Below are 24,482 nucleotides of genomic sequence, written 5' to 3'. Positions count from 1 at the left end.
GATTAGACAGATACAGACAGTTCTTAAGACATTCTGTCAAATAAATGGGAACGAAGAGCTTCTAAGGTCAGCTTCCCCCAAAGCCAAGTCCAGACACATTGTGTCACTGAGATCTGAACCTTCTTGAGAAAAGTCTTCCACACATTCTCCCTAAGACGCATTGCTTCTTACCCATCATTCATTCCCCCAGATGCCGACCTCACCTCTGTCCCCCTGCCCAGAGCATCATCTAGTGGACCTAGCTTCATGTCCAACAGAAGTCATCACAGCATTTTGGGGATAACTTCTGCAAGATCACTCACTATGCTTGCCTGCCTTGGCTGTTTCTCCACTACATTAAAAAGTAAAAACCCTTGCTTTCTAATATCACCAGAAGGATAAGGAATTCATATTTGAAAAATGCTTTGAACTCCTCAGTCTCCCAGGAACACCGAGTCAGGCCTCTCTGTTCACGTTGTCCTCACCTCTGTGTTGGTTTTTCCCTTATAGGTACATGAGAGCTACAGGTGGCTCCTCCAGGGTGATGTGCGATAATGTGCCAGGCCTGGTGAGCAGCCAGCGGCAGCTGTGTCACCGACATCCAGATGTGATGCGTGCCATTAGCCAGGGCGTGGCCGAGTGGACCGCGGAATGCCAGCACCAGTTCCGCCAGCACCGCTGGAATTGCAACACTCTGGACAGGGATCACAGCCTCTTTGGCAGGGTCCTACTCCGAAGTAAGTCTCCTGCCTTCACCCAGCCCTATGGCTCTCTACTCATGCACAGCTCCCTCACCCTGTCTTCAGAGACCCTGCTTATCTTCTATTGCATTTTCTTCCATCAGAAGTTTGTTCTGTTGGGCGTCATTGTCCCTGTTTTATAGGTGAGGACTAGAGAAATCAAGGAACATGTCTAGAGGCTTACAAGAGGTGAATTCAAAGGAAGAAGTAGAACCCCAGGCTGTTGTCTTTTCATTCTTTGCTCTGTCCATCACTTCAATACAGCACATCCTCCAGGTTCAGATTTTGTCTCTAAGAGACGAGAGAGAAGGAGCCACAAGTCTCTTTTGAATTTGTCCTTGTCTTTCTGGGGCTTCCTCCAGAAGAATTTGAGCAGAGCATCAGGATAGAATCTTCAAATCTTTTCTCAGCAAAAGATGATCAGCATTGCAAAAACGCCACGTAAGTGTTATTAAGAAGCAGAGACAAATCTCTACTCACCACTTTTCACCTTCCATTCAGCTACTCAACCTTGAGTCACTCTATGACTAAATTCAACATTTCCCCTCCCAACAGATTGTAAATTCTATAAGAGCAGAAACTAACCTATATTCCCTGCACCTTGTTTGGTGCCTTGTGTATTGCGGGCCCTGTCCATTCATTATGATGAATGAGTGGATAAACTTGTAGTGGGTACTTATTATTTTCCAGTTACATTTTAAGCAATAAGGATAGCTATGGGGGATAGAGGTGGGAAACATGAATACATAGAGGTTTTTTTCTTCCTTAACAGGAACCTTAAACATGTTCTAATTACATAGTAAACTTCTTAAAAGTTCTGAATATGGAAAGTAGCTCACTAGCTAATGCACAATCAAAGAAAATTAATTGAAAATCATATTTTATTTTCAAATAATGCCTGTCTGCTAACCTGGCATTATTAGCATTCTCCAAGAACTACCACAGCCCATTTGCTATTAGAAAATCTGACTGATAACACAGCAGTTTATGTGCAAACCCCCAAAATAGGAAACTTTATACTTGTTTTTTGCCTACCCCCCCAATTCCTAAGAAAATCATCCGGACTGTGCACTTGGTAATGCTTAACAGAGGGTGTTTCTATCATGTAATCATCACAGCCCTAGGGTTTTATGAGGCCAAATGCATAACCGAATGTCTCTAAAATCCCCCAAGGGCGTAGTACTCTCATTCTTAGAGTATCCCTAAAGTTAATTTACTGCGATATTCTGCAATTTTATTCTCTAGTTTAAGAACTATATTCTTCTGCATTCCTTTTGGAGTTTCGATATGACATCGCGAATTTTTGAAAGGTTAATAATAAATTTCAGCTTCATGGAATTTTAAGACTTCACCTAGATTATCTCGCAGTGAATCAATTAAAGAAACTAGACCTTGTTAAAGAGAGTTTGCAAATATCTAGCACAAGTAATCTTTGGCTATATTATGCATGGCTTTCAGTGTTTAAAACGTATCAGGATTTTTTTTCAAAGTGCTTACAACCATTTTGCAATGATTTCAAATTAGATATGCATCTCATTTATAATACGATCATCTCTGGATCTAATAAGGTGTCTACATATTTGAATAAAACCTTTAGATCACATATCAAAGGAAGCAATATTGACGAGTGATCCTAAAGAAAATATTCCATCAAAGCTGGGGATTCTTTCATAAAATACTGTAACTTAATCTTAACGCTATTAGTTTCTTCAGAGCTGTAGAATTGCTGAGAGGAAGGAGGTTAGAACTAGAGGCAACAGCCAGGCTCACTCCTGTAATCCCAGCACTTTGGGAGACCGAGGTAGGCAGATCACTTGAGGCCAGGAGTTCGAGATCAGCCTGACCAACATGGTAAAACCCCATGGGTGTGGTGGTACATGCCCTTAATCCCAGCTACTTGGGAGGCTGAGGCATGAAAATCACTTGAACCTGGGAGGAGGAGGTTGCAGTGAGACAATATCTTGCTGCTGCATTCCAGCCTGGGTGACAGGACTGGAGGAAGCAGAACTAGTTTAACTTAGTCTAGGCCTCAGGTAAATAAGAGATTCTAACTCATACTTCCATCAGATTTTTTTTCAGATGAAGCAGGATACTTTGCCAAAGTACTCAGAATTTAAACCAGTCATGCTACACAATTTCTTTCCATTCTTCACAGAAGGCCAGGTTCCCTCTCAAACATTTATGCAAACTATTATGACTGTCAGTGATGATTTTGTGTTGGTTATGGGAGGGCTGAATTTGGCCTAAAGCAGCTCATCTTGGAAATAATCAAGAAATTCCAATGAAGCTATCCAAAGATTTCTACAATTAGTTGCTTAGAGAGAAAGTTACATCCTAGAGTTGTGGACATCTAAATATGCTCATAGATGAACAGGAAAGGCAGCAGGCAAGACCATTTATAAGAAGAACATAAAATTACCAAAATGTCCCATGGTCATAGAGAAATGGAGAAAATTTGCCTATTTGGCTTTAAAGAGTCAGAGTAAGACAGAACAATTTTGAGAAACATTTGTAATTTACTCATTCGACAGACAGTTACCAGTCACAGGCAGAGAAACAAGGACAGAACTAGCAAATCTAAAAATATCCCTGCAAGAATGCACCTCCAAAATTCTAGAATTAGCCTTAGAAAACACAAAGGTAATTAGGTCTCATCCTTATAAATATTTTTTTATAAAGCAAATACTTTAAAGAGAGTCAAACAACCCATAACCTTCAAGAAACCCTAGCTTCTAGAGTTTTGCCTTCCTAGGTAACAATCTCTCTACCCCAAATAAAAACTGTGCCTATGTGCTTAGTAGACATTGCTTGATTTATCTCCATACAAAAATTAGAGAAAATTCAATAGCAACACATTAGGAAATATAGATGTCACCACTTAGATTTGGATTTTGTTTCATTTTGTGATAGCTTTAAAAAGAATCTTTCTAAGAAGAAGCCCAAGATCAAAAATTTGTTTTGTTACAAAGCCAGCTCTTGAAATGTGCTACTACTTCACACATAACGTTTTAGTGATTCATCTAAACACTTAACTGAAAACATCATAGGGCTGTATCTACATGGTACCAAACCATCTGGAGGTAAAATGAAAAACCAGTCAATGTGCTAAATTTTTAATTTAAATAAAGGAACATCTAGCTATTTAGTAATGTGTTTGAATAATAAATGACAAATATTTAGAAAAGTCATATTTTTGCTTTAGAAATTATTTCTGAAATGAAGCAGATTGTGATTTGTTTTCTTTCAGTCAACAAGTTAATGTAATTGTTTCCAAGTTATACCAGGATGAATTCTGCACCTAGACAATTTATATCTCTTGTTGCTTTCAAAATACTGTCTGGTTACCTGATATACTATCATCCCCATCTTCCATGCCTTGCCCGTAACAGACCACCTCATAAAATGTCTCTTCTTTCTCCTTAAAAAATAAGACTAGTGCCACATACTTAAGCTTTTGGGAATTTCCTCCTCTATGTGATCTCTCTAAACATGGGCACTGGCTTCTAAATCCCAAACGAAGCTTTAGAAGATAAATGGGGTAACTATGGAAAAGGTATTTTCCTAAACTATAAAATGGATATAATAAAAGTTTCGTTTATCTGAAAGCCACTACCTGAGATTAAGTCACATTAGCATGTATTAGTCACCTTCTTTTACAAAACATCTCAATTCCACTTAGAATATCTGTGATCTCTATAGTATAAGCTGGGACTCTTTAAAATAGCTCTCATAACCATCATATTTCCCTCTGGAGAGGACTACCTGCTACCTATGGCGAATAGTCATATAATGGATTTTACCTAACTACAGGGCATGATTGATTCCTTTTTTGATGGTTCGAGGTTTGAGGGGTAAATATTTTCTGAAGGCTGAGGTAAGTGCCATTTAATATGGTGTAGATATGTTTTCCTGATTTTTAATAATGAGACTAGCAGAGCAAATATTGCAAGGGATGTATAATAAATTTTAACACTGAATAACAAACGGAAACAAGCAAGGCTTCAATGCGAAAAGGTGGTTTGCTCTCCCAGCTGTGTGGTTCAAAAAGTCACACTCCTCTTGACATATTGAATCACCGAATGGTTCTCTGTTTTCTGCCTTGCATTGGCATTAGGTTGTCCAGCTTCTATTTTGATTGTTAATATATTTGCTGCAGCAACCATTAATAAAAGGGCATGCTAATAACAATGAAATACAGCTCCACTTGAAAAATGAGGTGCACACGGACCCCAAAGAGCCTTATATCTGTCACTATACCACAACACCGTGTTATGAGTTACTACAGATTATTAAAATAATTTAATGTAGTTATTGCACTGAAATATGTACCTTTCAGCCTGTAAGTGAAAGTAGCCTGTGCTCTAATAAAGAACAATTCTAAGAAAGCACCCCAAAGGGTTCTTGCCCAAGTCGAATTATAGGCGGTAAATTTGTTTCCTTCCAGAAAAACCAAAGAAAAACTTTTCACTGTCTTTTACCCAATACCAGTGATTAGTGCAGGTGTTCCAGAAGAAAGTAAATTCACCTTAATAGTTAGACATATAGTATGTAACTCAAGGATATTGCATATTGCCTTCAGCAATCTCTCAATTACTTATGAAAGTCAATGCCAAGCCAAAGCTCTCCCGTGTTAATGCAAGGGGCTGGTTACTGTCAGAATTCTCTTCCCACCTTAGTCCCTAGATTTCTTTGAATTCAGTATTTCATTCTCAATAATTTAAATGCATATGAGTATCTTCAGTAAGTCCTGGAGGTTTGGAAGGATTTTTTGAGGAAAGCTATGGTGCCATGAGTTCCCAACTATATTGTGGAATGATAGAATTGTAGCATTCAGACTGTAAAGTAAAGAAAAAGGCCTAGAGATGCTATGCTCCTCTCTTCTAGGACATCTAGAGCTCTCTGTTGAAACAGGGCAAGCCTGTGTTTGAGACTAATGTGAAGCCAGGAGCTGGGCAAGTCCATCTTTTTCTTTGATACTCCTTATTTAAGAAGAGCTGCCATATAGATATCTAAATTGACAAAAACCTACATTAGATGGAGATGATTCATATTAAAGAAAGAGCCCAGGCTCTGGAAAAGAACCCTTCAAGAATATCAGTACCTTGTTGTCTAGTGGCAAAGGTTGTCTGAAACAGAGCAAGTATTAAACAATTATCTTATGAAAGTTATTCAGAAATAGTGCTACTGGACCACTTTTAAGAAAAGCATTTTTGTTTCAGGTAGTCGGGAATCTGCCTTTGTTTATGCCATCTCCTCAGCTGGAGTTGTATTTGCCATCACCAGGGCCTGTAGCCAAGGAGAAGTAAAATCTTGTTCCTGTGATCCAAAGAAGATGGGAAGCGCCAAGGACAGCAAGGGCATTTTTGATTGGGGTGGCTGCAGTGATAACATTGACTATGGGATCAAATTTGCCCGTGCATTCGTGGATGCCAAGGAAAGGAAAGGAAAGGATGCCAGAGCCCTGATGAATCTTCATAACAACAGAGCTGGCAGGAAGGTATGGAAATGCAACGGTGCTCATTTTGTAGGCTGCATGGCTTTATAAACCACTTAGGCAGAGCTTATCTTAAACTTTCCTAGAATTGATAAAATGCTGTGTAGTCACAACTCCCTACTATCCGCTAGCCATTAGCTGTTTGTTCTGAAGAATACCAACAACTAGGTTGAAATATTCCCACCCACACTCCACCTTCCTACAGCTAGTTGAAGGAGTCCACCCATTGCGTTTGGCATTGTGTTGATTCGAGTCTTTTATGGTCCCTCTGGACACTAATCATTTAAGCAGAAGATACAATCTGTGGGTTAGGATAGTGCTTCATCCTACATAGCAACGGCACATTGAATGCTTATATCTAAGGGATGTAAAGACCCAGAGCATCTTTTCTTATATGTATCATGAAAACAACTCACCAAGCATGATTCGTTGGCTTCTTCTAGATTTAGGGATGCCCTCTTTTGGAACCTGACCCAAGTCTCACTCATAAAAGCCCCACCTTATTGTTTCTGGTGCTGGATAAGTAAGTGGACCAGGGGAAGACATGATCCCCAAAGGGTATTCTGTCCCCTTCTCCTCTAGACCTGATTAACTTCCTGGGCTCCAGTCAGTGTTCCCCCTCTAACCACCATTTGTTAAATGAGGAAACTGAGGCCCTCAAGGCACTCAAGGTCACAAGGAAATTAGTAGAAAGGACTAGAAAGTCAGGTTTCAACACCTAGTCCAGGGGTGCTTTACCTGAGGATTAAACCATTTCAATGCCAATGTTCTGACCCATTGATGACCCATGTCTTTTGGGATGGTGGTACGACCAGAATAACTAGAGAATGTAATGCTGTACTTGATACTTTTGTGTGGAAAGCATTAACTGGCTGGGTGAATCAAATATTTGTTCAGAACTATTCTAGAATAATCTAATTGCCAATAGGAAGAGATAACCATAATTTGTCTTTTATCACCACAACATAAAAATGTGTTTGATATTAATATATAAAGAAAAATCAGCATAAAATTGAACGGTCCCTGGAGGGGCTTTAATAGGAAAAATAATAGAAAAGAATGGATGAAAACCCCCTTACTAGGCTCCTGGAGAGAACAAATCTCATTTAAAGGAAGTTGGAAGGAAAGAACTCTTGCTTAGCACATGGTATAACATGAGTGTGACCTGAACTGTTTACAAATAGTACCTTTCTTGAACTTTAAAAATCAACATTCCTAATTTTCATGAATTTATGAACTTACAGTCGCTACTGCCAAGAAAATAGACTATGGTTTTGCAATCCTACAACTATTGGTAATTACCGTTTGTGCAATGATTTGGATAAAAAAATTTACACTGACCTTTGTCTTAACATTGATAGTGCATGTATAAGTTATAAAGTGTGGTGTCTTTGATAGGAGTGTGCTGCTTAATTGTTCAAACAGGGTATATGGTTAGATTTCTCTATTTGGAAAGATAAAAGCATATGGTCAGATGTTGTATCCAAAAGAACATTGACTTATCAAAATAAATATTAATTTCACTAAATAGGTCATTAGATATTGAATGTTTCAACTCTTCAAGACAATAGATCATACCTATTATATTTTAGGCCCTGAATAAACACAACTTTTAATGTAAATCACATGATTCTTCACCATGTAGAGGTGAACAGCTGTCAGGCCTCAGATATTCTCCTGCCTGCTCTGCAAAACTTAGGAGGCTACTTTTGATTGGAATAAAAGTGCACACGCCGACTTTTTAAAATGTGGCTTTAATTAATGGTGGGTGGGCAGACTTTTTCAAGGAGATGCATGATGTCAGTGAATATGAACTTTAATGAGAGTAAATGTATTGAGATAAACATGCGTCTCTAATTCTCTTCTTGCGGTCATTAGACCCCCAGTCTCTACTCCCGCTTCGTACTAGCAGAAGGTCTGTGGAATCAAAATGAGAACAGGCTGGGCTTGTGTTTGAAGGCAGGCCTCCTGAGCTAAGCCTCCAACTGGCTTGGCTCTAAGTCTCTAGAAAGCCCCCACCTCCCAGGGCTGACGGTAACGTCGGTCCACTTTGTTTCTTCTTCTCTGTGCTTTTCAGTATTTTCCAAATTGGCCAATATGAACATCTACTTTTTAAACTGGGAGAGGTAGGGGAGAGCAACATATTTTATTTTTATAAAACCATCTATTCTGAGATTGTTCTGTTTAGCTAATGTTAAAAGTCAGAATTCATCACTGCCATTCACTACGGGCCTTAATTTTTCCCCAATATTTGAACAATTTATTTATTATAGCAGTTGGTTAGAGCACCCTCATGTGTCTCTGTACTGTAATATCATTTTAGATCCTCTGTGCTGTATCATTTATTTTAATCACAGTTTCAGCAGAATTTATAATGATTTTTTTCTTATATTATATTATATATATATTATTATATATAATATATATATTATATTATATCTTATATTATATTATATATACCTTATATTATATTATATATATATAATATATATATTATATTATATATAAGAAATATATATATTTCTTATATTTCTTTTTTTCTTATGCTCATCCTTGATTGAGTCTAGTTTTCCACCTCCAATTAGGACTATGAATAAGTACCAAAAAGATAAGCCTGTCTTGTTCAAAACAAATATTTTATCAAGAAGGAAATTCTATAGCATCCTTCAGCAGCTCTGTTTAGGTCTAAAGAAGCCATGCTATAAAATCTTCCAAATTATATTTTAAGATAGCTTTAGGTAAATTACATGCAAAAGGTCAACATCTGCCATTTATTTCCTTTAATGAGCCTGCAAACAAGCACTTTTTAAATTTGTCCACTCTTCCAGCCTGGGCAACATGGTGAAACCCTGTCTCTACAGAAAAATACAAAAAATTAGCCAGGTGTGGTAGTGCTACTACCACAGCTATTCAGCTACTATTCCCAGCTACTCAAGAGGCTGAGGTGGGAGGATCACGTGAGCCAAGGAGGTTGAGGCTGCAGTGAGTCTTGATCGCACCACAGCGTTCCAGCCTGGGTGACAGCACGAGACCCTGTCTCAAAAAAACAAAATAAACAAACAAAAAAGTTAGTTCACTGTTTCTTCTAAGATGAAATAATGAAATAATCACAACTTCTTTAAATATTCCTAAGGGAATCTGTATCAAAATAACTCATGTTTCCAATCTTACTGCCCTTCCATCGCTCTGAAAGTTTCTATAAGAGTAAGAATTTCCATAAGAATAAGAGGAATTCCATGAAAATGCTTTCCCTAAAAGGTGCCTCTAACTGAAAAATAGAAAAGAACATGGGACTTCAAATCAGATGCACCTTGGTTTTAATCTTACAATATCAGTGACTTTGCTCACTGAATCTGCTTTTCCTCATGTATGAAAGGGCATTTTGTGGTGCTACAGGAAGACAAGTGTAAGGCAGATAGCATAGAACCTGGCATGTAATAGATGCTTAATAAAAATTCTTTTCCCTTCTGTGAAGTTAAGATTATTTGTAAGTCAGGTAACAGAGCTAGGCAGAAGTCCATCCACCTGGAATTATTATTTAGGATTCAATCTGATCACTCCATCTATCCATAGAGTCATCTTCTATTCAGTTAACATACTTATAAAACCAGACATATAGTATTTTTCAATTTACAAAATACTGTCAAATGTTTTATAATTTGATCTTTCCAAAACTCCTGTAGGAATAAAAACGAGCATTCATATTTCTACTTTTCAGATGAGAAACTGGGCCTGAGAGAGATAGAGAGACTAAACCAGGGTCATAGAATCACGGAGTACTAGATCCTGGGAGTTCACATCCGCCCCTGTTCTCCCATGTGCCCTTCTCTACATTTCCATATTGCCTTTGTTGAGTATTTCTGAGAAAACAAACAATATTTCTATATGTACCGGGGAAAATCCAGTAAACTACCCTTGAAAGGTAGTTTACTGTTGTTTTTTTTCCTTTGTGTGTGTCTTCACACATTTTCTAAAATGAATGTGTATCGGTTTTTAACGGCAAGGAAGAGTTGTTTTAAGTGCTGAAAACCTAACAGCCAGTCATTGTGAGCACACCCAAACCAACTTAACCTTTTTGGAGGATTCACAAAATTTCAACAAACGGCACGGCAACATTCAGAGCTCTGTTCTTGTATTTTGGGACTAACTTTGGTTCGACAGATATTTTATTAAGGAATTTCTTTGGGAAAGGCATCAGTTTTGGTACTAAATCAGTGTGGAAAAGAATAAAACAAAGCAGCCCCTGACCATAAGAAACTAAATTTTAGTCAAGGAGACAAGTGTAATACAATTGCAAGGCAAGGAATGCTATGTGGTATAATAACATAATCAGCCACACGGCCAGTTAGCTGAGGAGATAATGGTTGTATCAAAAAAAGAACTGGGTGTTTGAGCTGGAGATAAAAGATTTCCCATGGTTGAGATAGGGAAAGCACTTTCCAGGATGAAGGGACTTCAAGACAAAGACAGATATTGGAGCAGGAAGTGTATCATAAAGTTGAGGAATACAAGAACTCTAGGGTAGAGTTCAAGACTGAGAGTTAATGGGAACTGAGGCTGAAAATTTGAGTCCCAGCCAGATCTGGAGTCCTTTCTTTCTTTCTTTCTTTCTTCCTTCCTTCCTTCCTTCCTTCCTTCCTTCCTTCCTTCCTTCCTTCCTTCCTTCCTTCCTTCCTTCCTTCCTTCCTCCCTCCCTCCCTCCCTCCCTCCCTCCCTCCCTCCCTTCCTTCCTTCCTTCCTTCCTTCCTTCCTTTCTTCCTTTCTTCCTTTATTTATTTTTTGAGACAGGGTCTCACTTTGTTACCCAGGCTGCAGTGCATGCAGTGGCACAATCTCGGCTCACTGCAGCCTGGACCTCCTAGGCTCAAGCGATCCTCCCACCTCAGTCTCAGTATTTGGGACTACAGGCACATGCCACCATGCCTGACTAATTTTGGGTGCCTTTTGCTTGTTTGTTTGTTTTTCGGTAGAGATGAGGTTTTGCCATGTTGCCCAGGCTGTGTCGAACTCCTGGGCTCAAGGGATCTGCCCAAGTTGTCCTCTCAAAGTGCTGGGATTACAGGCCTTGAGCCACGGCACCCAGCCTGGAGAGTCTCAAATACTGTGCGGAGACATTTGGATGCCACCGGAAAGACAAGAGGAAGGCATTGAACAGTGGGAGAGAAAGTTAAATGCTTAAGTTTAATTTTCATGCATTTGTTAATTTCTCTAGAATCCACTTCGATAGAGTGATAGCTATCAAAGTTCAAACCTTCTGTAATATGTTTGAATTCATGACTTAAAAAATTAACTGGGCAAGGTGGCATGCACCTGTAATCCCAGCTACTGGGGAGACTGAGGTGGGAGGATCACTTAAGCTCAGGCGTTTGAGACCAGCTTGGGCAACATAGTGAGATCCCACATCAAAAAAACAGATTTACTAGGAAAATTGTGAGAAATTTGTCTCTCTTTGAATTTTATTTTTAGCCTTAAATATACATATAAGTACTGATATAGTAAGCTTCTGGGTGTTTATTAATATTAAAAAATTAGCATATGGCAACTGTGTCGATATTTACATTTTCAACATGGTAGTTAATGTCATGATTGGCTACTCTACTCATTGGGAGCTCTTAGTTTAGGAGTTCTTGACTGAGGCATTATGGAGGATAAGGCCCTGGAATCAGAAAACTGGCTCTAATACTTGAGCAAAATCTTGCACAAGTTACCAAACCAGGGTTGCCATATAAAATAAAATACATACGCATATACACCAGGTGGTAAGCAAGCCTCAGGAATAGGTACCATTATGATACACAGTTTGCATATGAAGAGACTGAGGTTTAGCAGGGTGGCCAGAATCAGCAAATAAACTGAATGTATTTGCTCACTGAAATCATCTAAAATTCAAACTTGACTTGGCATCCTGTATTTTCTATGGAGAAGCACAGAGGGTGAGGGGGTCCAAAATTTCTAGTTCCACTCACCATCCAAACAAGCACCACCCAAGGTGAGTGCTGCGGAGCACTAGGGCCTGCCCCTGAGCATGAGCATGGCCTACTGGGCGTTGGGACAGACCAGATACTTCTAAGTTCCACCTTCAGAAAGTGCCTTCAAAGTAAACAGAAATGGATATTGTACTACATGTAAGTAAAACCTTACAAGCAAGCAAATCCAAATTCTAATAAAGACTTTTAAAAAGACGTTTTTTTTTTGAGACCTGTCACCCAGGCTGGAGTGTGCAGTGGTGCAATCATGACTCACTGCACAAGGCTCAAGTGATCCTCCCACCTCAGCCTCCCAAGCAGCTCAGACCACAGGCATATGTCACTGTGCTCGACTAATTTCTCTTTTTCTTTTCTTTTTGTTTTTTTTATGTTTTGTAAAGATAGGGTCTTACTATGTTGCCCAGGGTGGTCTGAAACTCCTGGGCCCAAGTGATTCTCCTGCCATGGCCTCCCAAAGTGCTAGAATTACAGGCATGAGCCACTGTGTTTGGCCGAGACTTTAAAAAATGGATCCCTTGATGCCATTTAAAATAAATAATAATAAATGAATAATGGGTGTGACCTAAGAGAACTGGGGCATGATGACAAAGAAATCCTACTCTTAGACAGTAGGGAATATCAATAGGAAAGAAAATGCCAAAGCCATACTGAACTGCAGAGCCACGTTGCTTTAACCTCCTATTCATCCTGACCCTCCCTTCAACAATCTTGAGCATCTTTATGGGGTATAAATTTCACCTAGTAGGTATTTGTTTACTTACTGGTCTCCTTAGTTCATAAAATGAAAAGCATTTTTAAAAGTTAGATCAGTTCTGCCAGCCTCACCTCTGTCTTGTTGGACCCCAAAATAATATGTGCTTGATATTAGAGATCTTTATTTATCATATGAATCAAAAACTAACCAGAAGTCAAGTCCCAAGACAGGGAATAACTCTTAACAAAATTGTTACAGCTCCATGTAAAGTTCTATTATTAGTGGAAAATGTTTTTTAGACTTGCCTCATTAGTCAATAAGAATTATTACATATATGGTTAGTCAATGGTAATGTTCTTGAATTCCACAAATGTAAATTCTACACCTTATATTTTCTAGCTAAGCCCACCCACAGTCACTGCTTTTAAAGAATGACAGTGCTCAAGAATCACAATGTCTTATTAAGTTAATAAATGTTTGCATAAGCAAATCAACTGCACAGGTTTTTAATAAATATATTTTTTCTTAGTTCCAGAGTGTGTATGTTTAAAAGGTATGAGTTGGCCCAATTTTCAGTAACTTCTATCTTAGAGATGTGAACCTGTCAAAAGGATTTAATTGTTAATAAATGTACTTGGCTTCAAGCCAGCATCTGAAAATTAAATGATATGTTTTTAATGAGAGTTTCCCTCAGGAAAACTGATATAGATCCAGAAATATATTACTGACTTTGTAGAATATGCCCAACTAAAACGTGAAGTACTAACACTTCTCCAAATGCTCAAGTTTAACTAAATAATTTAGTGAAGACAGTATATGGAGACCTAAAATAAATTCTAACTAGGATTTCTAAGACAAGTTGTTAAGTTGGCAAATATTTCACACAGCATAAAATGGACTGCCTTCTTTCTGATAGGAAGAAAATCAGTATGGCATGACATAGGGTTCATAAACTTTGCAAAATGCAGGTACCTACAAGAAAAAAATTCTCATGTTCTGCAAAGAAGTTTTACAAAGACACTGTAAGGGCTGCTTGGACTCAGTCTTCAGAACTGACTTAAGAACCAAAACTTCCTTAGGAGAAGTTTGTCTTTATAACTGGCAATATAATTCCTTTTAGACTATAATTAGATATGCAAACACTAAGTGTAAAAGCTTATAGAACTCACCGAATCCAAGGAACATGAGCCCCAGAGATTGGCAAACCCTAATATGAAAAACACCAGCAGAGTGATGTCGACTTTGGTGTCAGACAGACTTGGCTTATATCCTGCCTGCCTGGGTTATCTCACTTACTGCCTGTGAGATCTAGGGCAAGCTCCTCTACTCCTGGGTGTTTCAACATCCTTATCTATAAAATGGGATAATAATAGTATATATCTTATGTGGTGGTGTGGACTAAATAAAATAGTGAATATAAAGTGCTCGGCATGGTTTGCTATATGGTAAGAACTTAATGAATGTGATGCCTCAGTATTATACTCCGACACAAAGTTAGAGCAGAGAAATGTAAAATAGAATTGTTCTAGCCTATGCAATGCATGTATTTTCTTCTTCCATAGCCTTTTTTTTTTTTTTTTTTTTAACAGACTTCCGCATCTGGTATAGAATGCTAATATCTAGAAGTTTGTTTAAAAGAAAAAAGAACTTTAAAAAATAGAAGTTTCTTAAATTTTAAAATTAGAAAATAGTATCTGCAGGTCAAAGGCTTAAAATGCTCAAAATAAATAAAAAATGAAGGGCCACATGAAAAATCTGCTAAGATTTTAGCACTGAAGCAGTTATGAACCTACTGAAGAGTTTTTGTTGAGAATAGTTATATATTAAGCTAAAAATGGTTTCTATGAAGCTAAACACCAAAAGAGTCCTGCTGTCCTTAGAAGTCATCAAAAAACTACATTTTTAGTGTAGCCATGTCACATGAACAAGTATTTATTGACAGGATGCCACGGAGTAAAACTTAGATGGGATTAAGGCACCTAGAGAGGAATGGGAACTGATTAAAAATTGTGCTGGTCAGTTGGTGATATTAAGAACCATGGGGGCTGGGAGAATTGAGAACAGGAGCATATGAGAATGCTGAAAATGGAATCTTGACAGCGACCTGCATTAAGAATCAAAGAAGAAGGAAGTAGAACAAGAGACTTTTCAGGAAAGATTCAAGAGACAAAATAGAAACCAGGATGTGACTGTGTCATGGGCTATGGCCTTGAGGTTCTGAAGGAAGCTTTCAGTATCCCACATTAGCAAGAGGCAGCAAGTCATTGTAATTGATTCTTATTCTAGTTCTTTCTCTTCCTATTGTAAAAACAGTGCTTGCACATAGTATCAAAAGCAACAGCTTGAGCAGTGCAGAAATGTATATCATAAAATGGGACCGTTTTCTCCCCTCACAGTCCTTGTCTCCTTCTAGAACATTTCAAAATGCAAACTGACTCAAGGATGTGAACGGGACATGTAATGTTTCCCCTCTTCCTCCCAAACTTTATTAAAATTATAGTAATGGAAAAAATGGTTTAAATTGACAATAAGAAGAATAGTAAAAGAAATGAAAGAGCTTAATGAATTTCTGGAAAGTAGAAAGCAAATGGATAAATTGTAGCTCATAAAGAAGGACGGAGAAGCCACAGTCTAGAAGAATAAAAGCAAATGGGGCAACTGCCAACATGGGAGGGAAGAAGCCCTGAGAATGTCCCAGATATAAATAAGCCCTGGAGAGAAACATAGGCCTGAAAGTTGGGAATAACTGAAAATTCCATCGATGGAATAGGGAACCCCAACCCCTCCCTTCTCCCCATGAGCAGGCATTTAACATCCCAGGCTTTCTGGAGTTAGAGTCCTCAGCATAAGAGCCAGTGTCCTGGGTGCAGTGGCACCTGCATGTAGTCCCAACTGTTTGGGAGGCTGAGGTAGAACGATCACTTGAGCCCTGGAGTCCAAGGCTGTAGTGCCCTATTATGGTGCCTATGAATACTCACTGCACTTCAGCCTGGGCAACACAGCAAGAGCTCATCTCAAAAAAATAGTCACTGTCCTGCCAACTCACCAGAAAGCAACATTGTTTTGGTCCACAAGCCCCACCTCTACAACCAGAGTTCCTGAATGCCTTTTCACTACTTCATTCTTAAATATGAAGAGACTGTCCAAGGATTATCATATATTAGATTCAATATAGCAGCAAGAAAGAAAAAGACAAAAAAATTGCAGGAAAATTTCTCCAGAAGAAAAAGCAGTTAATTCAAGGATAAGAGAACTTTTTTTATAGCCTAATCAGTCTCCTCACAGAGATACATAATATTGACACCCACAAATAAGAATGGAAGCCTTGAAAAGGTAACGATCAGAGAAGAAAGAATTTGGAAGAGAAAGCCAAATAAACCTCTCAGAAAGTACATCAAAAAGTCCAAAAGATAAATGTTTATTAAGGAGGTCCATAAATGCCCTCCGCTCTTTTCCACTTGAGTTTGAAACCAACTGAAAAATGGACAAATGGATGGACTAAAAGTGTCAGTTTCGTGACTGAAGAAAATTGCCCTAGAGGAAGCGGGCTGGAAGCACAGTGCTCCGGAGCAGCCCAACCCCGAGCCAGGAAGACTCACCTGCCACAGGCTGGCCCTCAGAGCCCCTGCAGCAAGGGAGTCACACGCTAGATGGTAGGAGCTGATCACAACTCATTTCCACAGGCTACCAGATCCCCAAAGAGAAAGAACCCAGGCACACAAGCCCTGCTCCTTCCTCTAAACTTACCCGTTGGACGAATCACTTCTCTTCCTCTGGGAAGAAATGAGTAAGGGGCTAGAAAGAGCCAGGAGTGTTACTCTGATGGAATTTCTTCCTCAAGAAATCAGGAAGAAAGTACTGAAAACAGATGAGAGAAAACATAAGTGACATAGAGGACCAATTCCAAAATTTGGCAACCAGCTAATTAGAATGCCATTTAAAAAAAAAAAATGGCCAGGCACAGTGGTTCATGCCTGTAATCCCAGCACTTTGGGAGTCCACGGCGGGTAGATCACCAGAGGTCAGGAGTTCAAGACCAGCCTCTACAACATGGTGAAACCCCGTCTCTACTAAAAATACAAAAATTAGCTGGGCGTGGTGGCGGACGACTGTAATCTCAGCTACTTGGGAGGCTGAGGCAGGAGAATCGCTTGAACCCGGGAGGCGGAGTTGCGGTAAGCAGAGATCTCACCATGGCACTCCAGCCTGGCCAACAAGCATGAAACTCTGTCTCAAAAAAAAAAAAAGAAAGAAAAGAAAAGAAAACAAAAAACATGGCGGAGAGGATTTAAAGGGTCTGCTGAGTGCTGAACAAGATTAATGAGGAATAATATTGTGATATTTCAGAACCCAACAGTAAGGGAATGATTCTGGGAGCTTTCATAGGGGAAAAGTATAAAGTAAAATGAAAATAAGAACAAATCCATTTTCAAAGATTCCCCCACTTCCCATATCAGACTTCCCATCTGCAACATTAGAAGCCAAAAGCCTGCAGAGATATACTTTCAAAGTTTTAAATCCAGAATTCTATACCCAGCCAAGCTATTAATCAAGTGTGAAAACTGACTGAAGACATGTCAGACATGCAAGAATTCAGAAAATGCATCCACCTTAAAGGAGTTATTCAACACTGTACTGCAGCAAAAAGGAGGAATACATCAAAAGAGAAAACATGGCATCTAGGAGACAGCATGTCCAGGCTAGCAGGGCATGAAGCTAGGTCTGAGCTGTGGAGCCAGTCCTCGTTGGCACTAAAGGACGGAAGACTGTGGCTGCCCCCAGGAAATGAGGAGAAGTGACGGCAGGTGGAACAATTGTGAGGGTGGAAAACGTGAGGTGATAGCCAATGCACTTGGTAGCGAACAGAACGAGAAAACACCCAACTTTACTTTAAGAACATCCTTCATTGATAGAAGGTTTGTGATATTGGATCAGAGACAATGAACTGCAATCCTAGCACAGTTCTTGGCTGTGCAGTTAACATTATGTAGCTGTTTATTGTTTTAAAACTTTAGAATCAAAATTTACTTAATTGTAGTTACAGAACAGAGGTCCTCGACTTTAGTCACTCATTCCTTTATCATCCAAATAAAATGTCTCCCGTCCCTCCATCAGTGACTGTGCATGGGAAACTGGCCCCCAACCCCAACCAAGCTCCTTGCCCAGTGCCTCCGAAAACCCCAGGGGGAGTATCCTGCCACTATGGCCTGTTGCTCTGGTGTGGTCCACTAATCCATTGATCCATTGGTACTTGGGTTGGACACTGGCCACCACCCATCTTTCATTCCCTCCAAAGCAGCACTAGCAGAGATTGTCACTGGTGGCACATTTTCCTGGAGATTGCGATGTTTTGGAGGCATAGGGTAGGAAACAATTTCTAACTGAATAACGATTTCCCCGTTATTAGAAATGTAATGTCGGCTTCTGCCGCAGGAATTCTTCACCTCTGTAACCCTCCATAGGCCCCAGACTCCTGCCACGGTGCAGGGGTTTCTCACCTTCTCCTCTGCATCCCTAGGTCTGGATGATTCTGAATCCTGACTGCATATTAAAATCAATCACCTGAGGAACCACAAGTACCTTCAAGGCCCAGGCCTCACGACCACCCTAGGCTCTGATTTACGCTGTCTCGGGAGAGGCTGGAAATGATCCCCAGGTGATTTTAATATGTAGCCACGAGTGACACCCACTGGCCTGCCCTCTCCAGTTGCCAGGGAGAAAGTCTCAAATTCCTGTTATTTTACTGTGTGGAGTAGCTTCACCCTTTTTGTTTTCCCCCTCTTTCAAGACCATGAAATCCCTCAAACTGTAGCCAGATTGTAAAAGAACATCTTTTCCCCCTTTTCTGCCAGTATACACACATATGCAGGCCTTTAAAAAGTGGATCATACCACATATATTGTTCTGCATTTTGCTCTTATCACTTGACTTTCTTGCCTGCCTGTAAGACTGACCTACTTCATTGTTCAGAGACCACATAATATTCCATTATTAAGCATATACTAATTTGCTTAGCCATTTTTCTATTGATGTCATTTGGATTTTTCCTCATATTTTGCTGTTACGAATTATGCAATAGCTGCATGAAGATCCATGTGGGCGTGTATCCTTCCAAGCTTGTGCAGATGTTTCCAGAGTGGAATCAAAAGGTCAAGGATACGTATATTTAACATTTTTGTAGGTATTGCAAAAACACTCTTCGTTTAAATGATGGATCGCTGTACTCCCCCACCAATGGTTTGTTAAAGCATCTCTTCCCCTGGACTCTTACTAACACCAAACATTATCAGTCTTTTTACTATTTTACTATTCTTTTGTTCTTAAAAATTTTTTTTAAATTGACATTTTTACTATTTTTTCTAGGCAAAAAAGTGTATTATTTCAGTTTGCATTTCTCCAATTACTAATGAAGTCAAACACCTTTTTGTCCTTTTGTTAGTACTTTGTATTTCTTCTGTGAATTGTCTAATAAATTTTTAATGATTAGTTTGGAAGATGCAATGTAATCCCCCATTATTTCTCTCTCTACCTATTCTTCCTCCTCTGCCCCATTATAAAAGGTATGTAATATTTTATGTCAATTCATGATTATTCGAAAGAACGGAGGGGGCCGGGCACAGTGGCTCACGCCTGTAATCCTAGCACTTTGGGAGTCCGAGACCGATGGATCACCTGAGGACCAGCCTGACCAACATGGAGAAACCCCATGTCTACTAAAAATACAAAAAATAGCGAGGCATAGTGGCATGCACCTGTAATCCCAGCTACTTGGGAGGCTGAGGCAGGAGAATCGCTTGAACCCAGGAGGCAGAGGTTGCAGTGAGCCGAGATCGCACCATTGCACTCCAGCCTGGGTGACAAGAGCGAGACTGTCCAAAAAAAAAAAAAAAAAAAGGATGGAGGCAAACAGAATGCATAATTCAAATCACAATTCAAATCATAATTCAAATCACAGTGTGATTTATAGTAGAATTTTAAGTGTGTTTTTAGAAATAGCACAGATCTGAGATTCACATCTTTGTTCTACCTCTAAATAGCTGAGTGACTAGGGATTTTCCTTTCCTTACAGAGCCCTGGTTTTCATAACCATAGAATGGGAATGATAACTTACTTTGCCTGATGGTGATAATTAGATAATATGTGTAAACCACCTGGTGTGGAGCCTGGCACACAGTGAAGCACTCACTCAATACGTGGTTGTTATTGTTACCATGTTATAACATTTGAATACTGGAGTTGTTCTAAACTAGGAATCCTCATTGTGAGTTTCTTGCCCCCATATCCTTACTCTTACCTCAGTTACTCTTGAAAACAGACTGCCTTGGCTTACATCCCCTTCCCTCTGCCTCTCCGATTGAGTACGCTTTTGTCCACTTCAAGGTTAAGGGTTTGAATTTCAAGTCAGCAAACCCAGTACATAGAAGAGATGAAGGTAGCCCCTGACCGCGATTGAGCACTGAACGCACTGTGCGTTAACAGTGGATGCTGGAGACGTGAGCAAGCCCAATACTAGAGATGCTGTCTCAATTTCCTCCCAGGTTTATTGTCAGATAAAGCCTGTCATTAATCCACCACCAAGAAGTGACCTTGGTACCTGCTGAAATACTTTCTGCTACAAGTAACAGATCCCAAAGGCACTAAAAAAAGGAGGAAAGTTTACTCACTTGGATCACAAAATGTCAGGTGGTAGGGCAGGTCCAAAGTGGGCTCATTGAGCAGCTCAGCGGCATCCCCAGAACCCAGATCTTCACATCCGTCAAGTATGCCTGCAGCTTGCTGCCTGTTGGCATTGCTGCCCTCAGGTTGCAGAGAGGCTGCTACAGAAACCAGCATCTAGAGACAGAGACAAGGTATTTCTCCTTATGTGCCTCTTTTATTTTATTATATGTTATTTTTGAGACAAGGTCTCACTCTGTCACCCAGGCTGGAGTACAGTGATGTAATCATAGCTCACTGCAGCCTTGGACACCAGACTCAAGTGATCCTCCCACCTCAGTCTCCCGAGTAGTTGAGACCATAGGCATGTGCCACCACCTCTGGCTAGTTTTTTTTTTTTTTCTTTTTTTCTTTTTTTTTTTTTAGAAATGGGGTCTCACTATGTTGCCCAGGCTGTTCTTGAACTCCTGGCATCAAGTGATCCTCCTGCCTCAGCCTCCCAAAGTGCTGGGATTACAGGCATGAGCCACGGTGCCCCCACCTCACGTGTCTCTTTTAAAGAGTGAAGAAACATGGCCGGGTGCAGTGGCACACGCGTGTAATCCCAGCACTTTGGGAGGCCGAAGCAGGCAGATCACAAGGTCAAGAGATCGAGACCATCCTGGCCAACATGGTGAAACCCCGTCTCTACTAAAAATACAAAAATTAGCTGGTCGTGGTGACCCACGCCTGTAGTCCCAGCTACTCGGGAGGCTGAGGCAGGAGAATCACTTCAACCAGGGAGGCGAAGGCTGTAGTGAGTTGAGATTGTACCACTGCACTCCAGCCTGGCAACAGAGCAAGACACAGTCTCAAAAACAAAATAAATAAGTAAAAAATAAAGAGTGAAGAAACATTTTTTACAAGACTCCTAAGGGATTTCTCCTATCATAGGATTGGCCCAAACTGAACCAGCACATGCTCCACACTGGAAAAAAATTAGTGGCAAGACAGTGAAATTACTATCAGCAATTTAGACTACTTTGGGGTCAGGAGTCCTTTGGAACACAAGGCTGCCCAACATCTGAATGAAAACTGTTAGCAAGGAAGGGAGAAGGTTGCACAGATGATCCTGTCTGTCACCACCACATATTTTTTAAGGATTTATAATGTTATTTTTAAGATCCAATTTTAAATTAATATGCAAATTCTTCAATTAATTGCATAAAAATATCAGCTTTGAAGTTTATGATCTGGAAATTCAATATTAGAAAAGGAAGGCTGACCAGATGCATTGGCTCACACCTATAATCCCACCACTTTGGGAGGCTGAGATGGGAAGATTGCTTGAACTCAAGACTTATGGACCAGCCCCAGCAACATGGTGAGACCCCCATCTCTACAAAACATTTTTTAAAATGAGCTGGGCATGGTGGCATGCACCTGTAGTCCTAGCTATGCAGGAGGCTGAGGCAGGAGGATTGCTTGAGCCCAGGAGTTCAAGGCTGCAGTGAGCTACAGTCATACCACTGCACTCCAGCCTGGGCAGCAGGGTGAGATTCTGTCTCAAAAAAAAAAGAAAGAAAGAAGAGGAGGAGCAGTAATATTTCCTGTCATTGTTAAATCTAGGAGTATTACTTATGATTAAATAATCTAGATTTAAGAAGAATAAACTTGGAAGAATGAGCATTCATGTTTAATTCCCAAGTACTTGGTGTGGAGTGAGTTTTGTGTGGCATGCTCCAAGATCTTAGGAGGGACAGCTCCAGGACAGGTGACAGCCACATGGGGCAGAGTGGTGGAGCCAAGATGGCACTCCCAGGGTTGTGTCTGTGGCAGAGGCCTACCATCCAGGCCATCCTGTGAGCCTCCTACCAAACCCTCATAATATAAAGATGGGGGTGGGGCACATGGGGCAGTGTAATTCCAAAGAGGAAGTTCATTCTAAGACATCCTTTAAAGATGCCTGGCTCCCCTGGGAGAGTCAAGCTAAGCACATGCTTCCTGCTCACTTCTCCATCCTTGCCCTCCAGGGCTGGCTCGTGTTGAGGAGGATAGATTTCAAATGTGCACCATCCACAATGGAGGTGGGGGTAAGGTGGGAAAAACACCTAGTGCCAAGGCCCAGCCTGGGGAGAGTGGGAGTGAATTCCTATTACCGAGCTTGGGCAAGTCACCTGCCTTCCCCATCCCTGGTTCCTCATCTATAACATGGGAAGAGCAGTAGATCAAAGTTGTGAGGACCATGAGCACTAATAATCTCTTCACTTGGGTGAGCAAAGGAGAAAATGGGCCAGGGCAGGATAACTCTCACCAAATTGCTTTGGGGAAAGTGCTGTTCTGCTGGCTTATGAAAACAAAGCAGAAGCTTCTCCGGAAGTTTCAGGCCCACCTGTCCCCTCTCCTTTCCACAGGCCTTGCACCCACAGAAAAGGGGTCTCCATATTGGGAGCCAGCCGAGATCAGCTTGTCCCAGTTTCTTTGCTTCCTCTCTAAGAAAGATCAGAGCAAACCTACCTCTGTCATCTAAGCTGAATCTGCCCAAGTTACTGTCAGCCTCAGGGTCACTAACTGACTTTGCAGTACAGCCTGGCTCTGTCTTTTCCTGGCTGTGTAACTTTGGGCGAGTGCTTCCACCTCTCTTAGCCTTGCTTCTCGATCATCGGCAAAATCAATAGAGTAGCACAGGATTACTGTAGTACCAATTACTGTGATTGGTTTATTGAAGGATTCGGACTTAGCAGTTATTTTGTTAATCTAATTTGCATAATAGCATACATTTTTATATTATTTTATTTTAAACTGGACAGCATTAATTGGATAGTAGATAGTATACATGTTTACTATAATAAAGCTCTGTTTATTTAGAAAATAATTCAGTCCCTCACTCTTCAAACTGGCCACATGCCCTGTTAAATAGTGAGGTTTCTGTTATACTGATAGCCAGTTGGGTACACAGTTAGGCACTATCCCTCACCTCTCTACCCACTGTCCTGCCTGCTGCAGTCAGGGCAGGCGGCTAATGTGGCTAACAAGCGACAAGCAATGCTTCAACATCTCCCAGTCACTCGCCCCAGGATCCAGCATCCTGAGAGTCACTTCTGGATTACTGGGAGGCAAGGAGAGTAGTTGTAGCATGTGTCACCTGCTTGAAGCCACCTCACTGAACTTGCCCCTGTCTTTTTCGGCAGGCTGTAAAGCGATTCTTGAAACAAGAGTGCAAATGCCATGGGGTGAGCGGCTCGTGTACTCTAAGGACATGCTGGCTGGCCATGGCCGACTTCAGGAAAACGGGCGATTATCTCTGGAGGAAGTACAATGGGGCCATCCAGGTGGTCATGAACCAGGATGGCACAGGTTTCACTGTGGCTAACGAGAGGTTTAAGAAGCCAACAAAAAATGACCTCGTGTATTTTGAGAATTCTCCAGACTACTGTGTCAGGGACCGAGAGGCAGGTAAGCTCAAAAGACTTTCTTCATAGCATCTAATTCTTTCAACAATTGATAATCCACAATTTAAATGAGGTTCTGTATTTTCAGCCTGCTCTCTTTAGGTTCGAAGCTCACAATCCTTACCATTCTTATTGAAACTGCACAGGGCTGGGCGCAGTGGCTCACGCCCGTAATCCCAGCACTTTGGGAGGCTGAGGTGGGCAGACTGCTTGAGCTCAGGAGTTCGAGAAAAGCCTGGGCAATGTGGTGAAACCCTGAATCTACCAAAAATGCAAAAAATTAGCTGGGCATGGTGGTGCGCATCTGTGGTCCCAGCTACTCAGGAGGCTGAGGTGGGAGAATTGCTTGAGTCCAGGAGACAGAAGTTGCAGTAAGCCAAGATCACACCACTGCACTCTAGCCTAGGTGACAGAGTGAACTCCATCTCAAAAAAAGAAAAGAAAAGAAACTGCACAGAGAGCTCTCCTATGCAACTGGAGAAATGGGTTGACAGTGCACAG

The 24,482-nt window shown here is 40.6% G+C and overlaps 1 protein-coding gene across 1 annotated transcript in view; it reads left to right on the top strand.

Annotated features, from left to right (window-relative positions):
* Positions 1 to 24,482, top strand: part of WNT2 (Wnt family member 2) — a 46,354-nt gene that overhangs the window by 2,020 nt on the left and 19,852 nt on the right. The window contains exons 2-4 of the mRNA XM_010389336.2: positions 490 to 716; positions 5,939 to 6,216; positions 23,721 to 23,985. Coding sequence (XP_010387638.2) covers positions 490 to 716; positions 5,939 to 6,216; positions 23,721 to 23,985 — 770 coding nt within the window. The remainder of the gene's footprint in view (positions 1 to 489; positions 717 to 5,938; positions 6,217 to 23,720; positions 23,986 to 24,482) is intronic.

Source organism: Rhinopithecus roxellana, chromosome 6 (genome assembly GCF_007565055.1).
Source record: "Rhinopithecus roxellana isolate Shanxi Qingling chromosome 6, ASM756505v1, whole genome shotgun sequence".
NCBI lineage: Eukaryota > Metazoa > Chordata > Mammalia > Primates > Cercopithecidae > Rhinopithecus > Rhinopithecus roxellana.
Note: the sequence above shows the minus strand (reverse complement) of the source record. Positions and strands in the feature narration are given on the sequence as shown.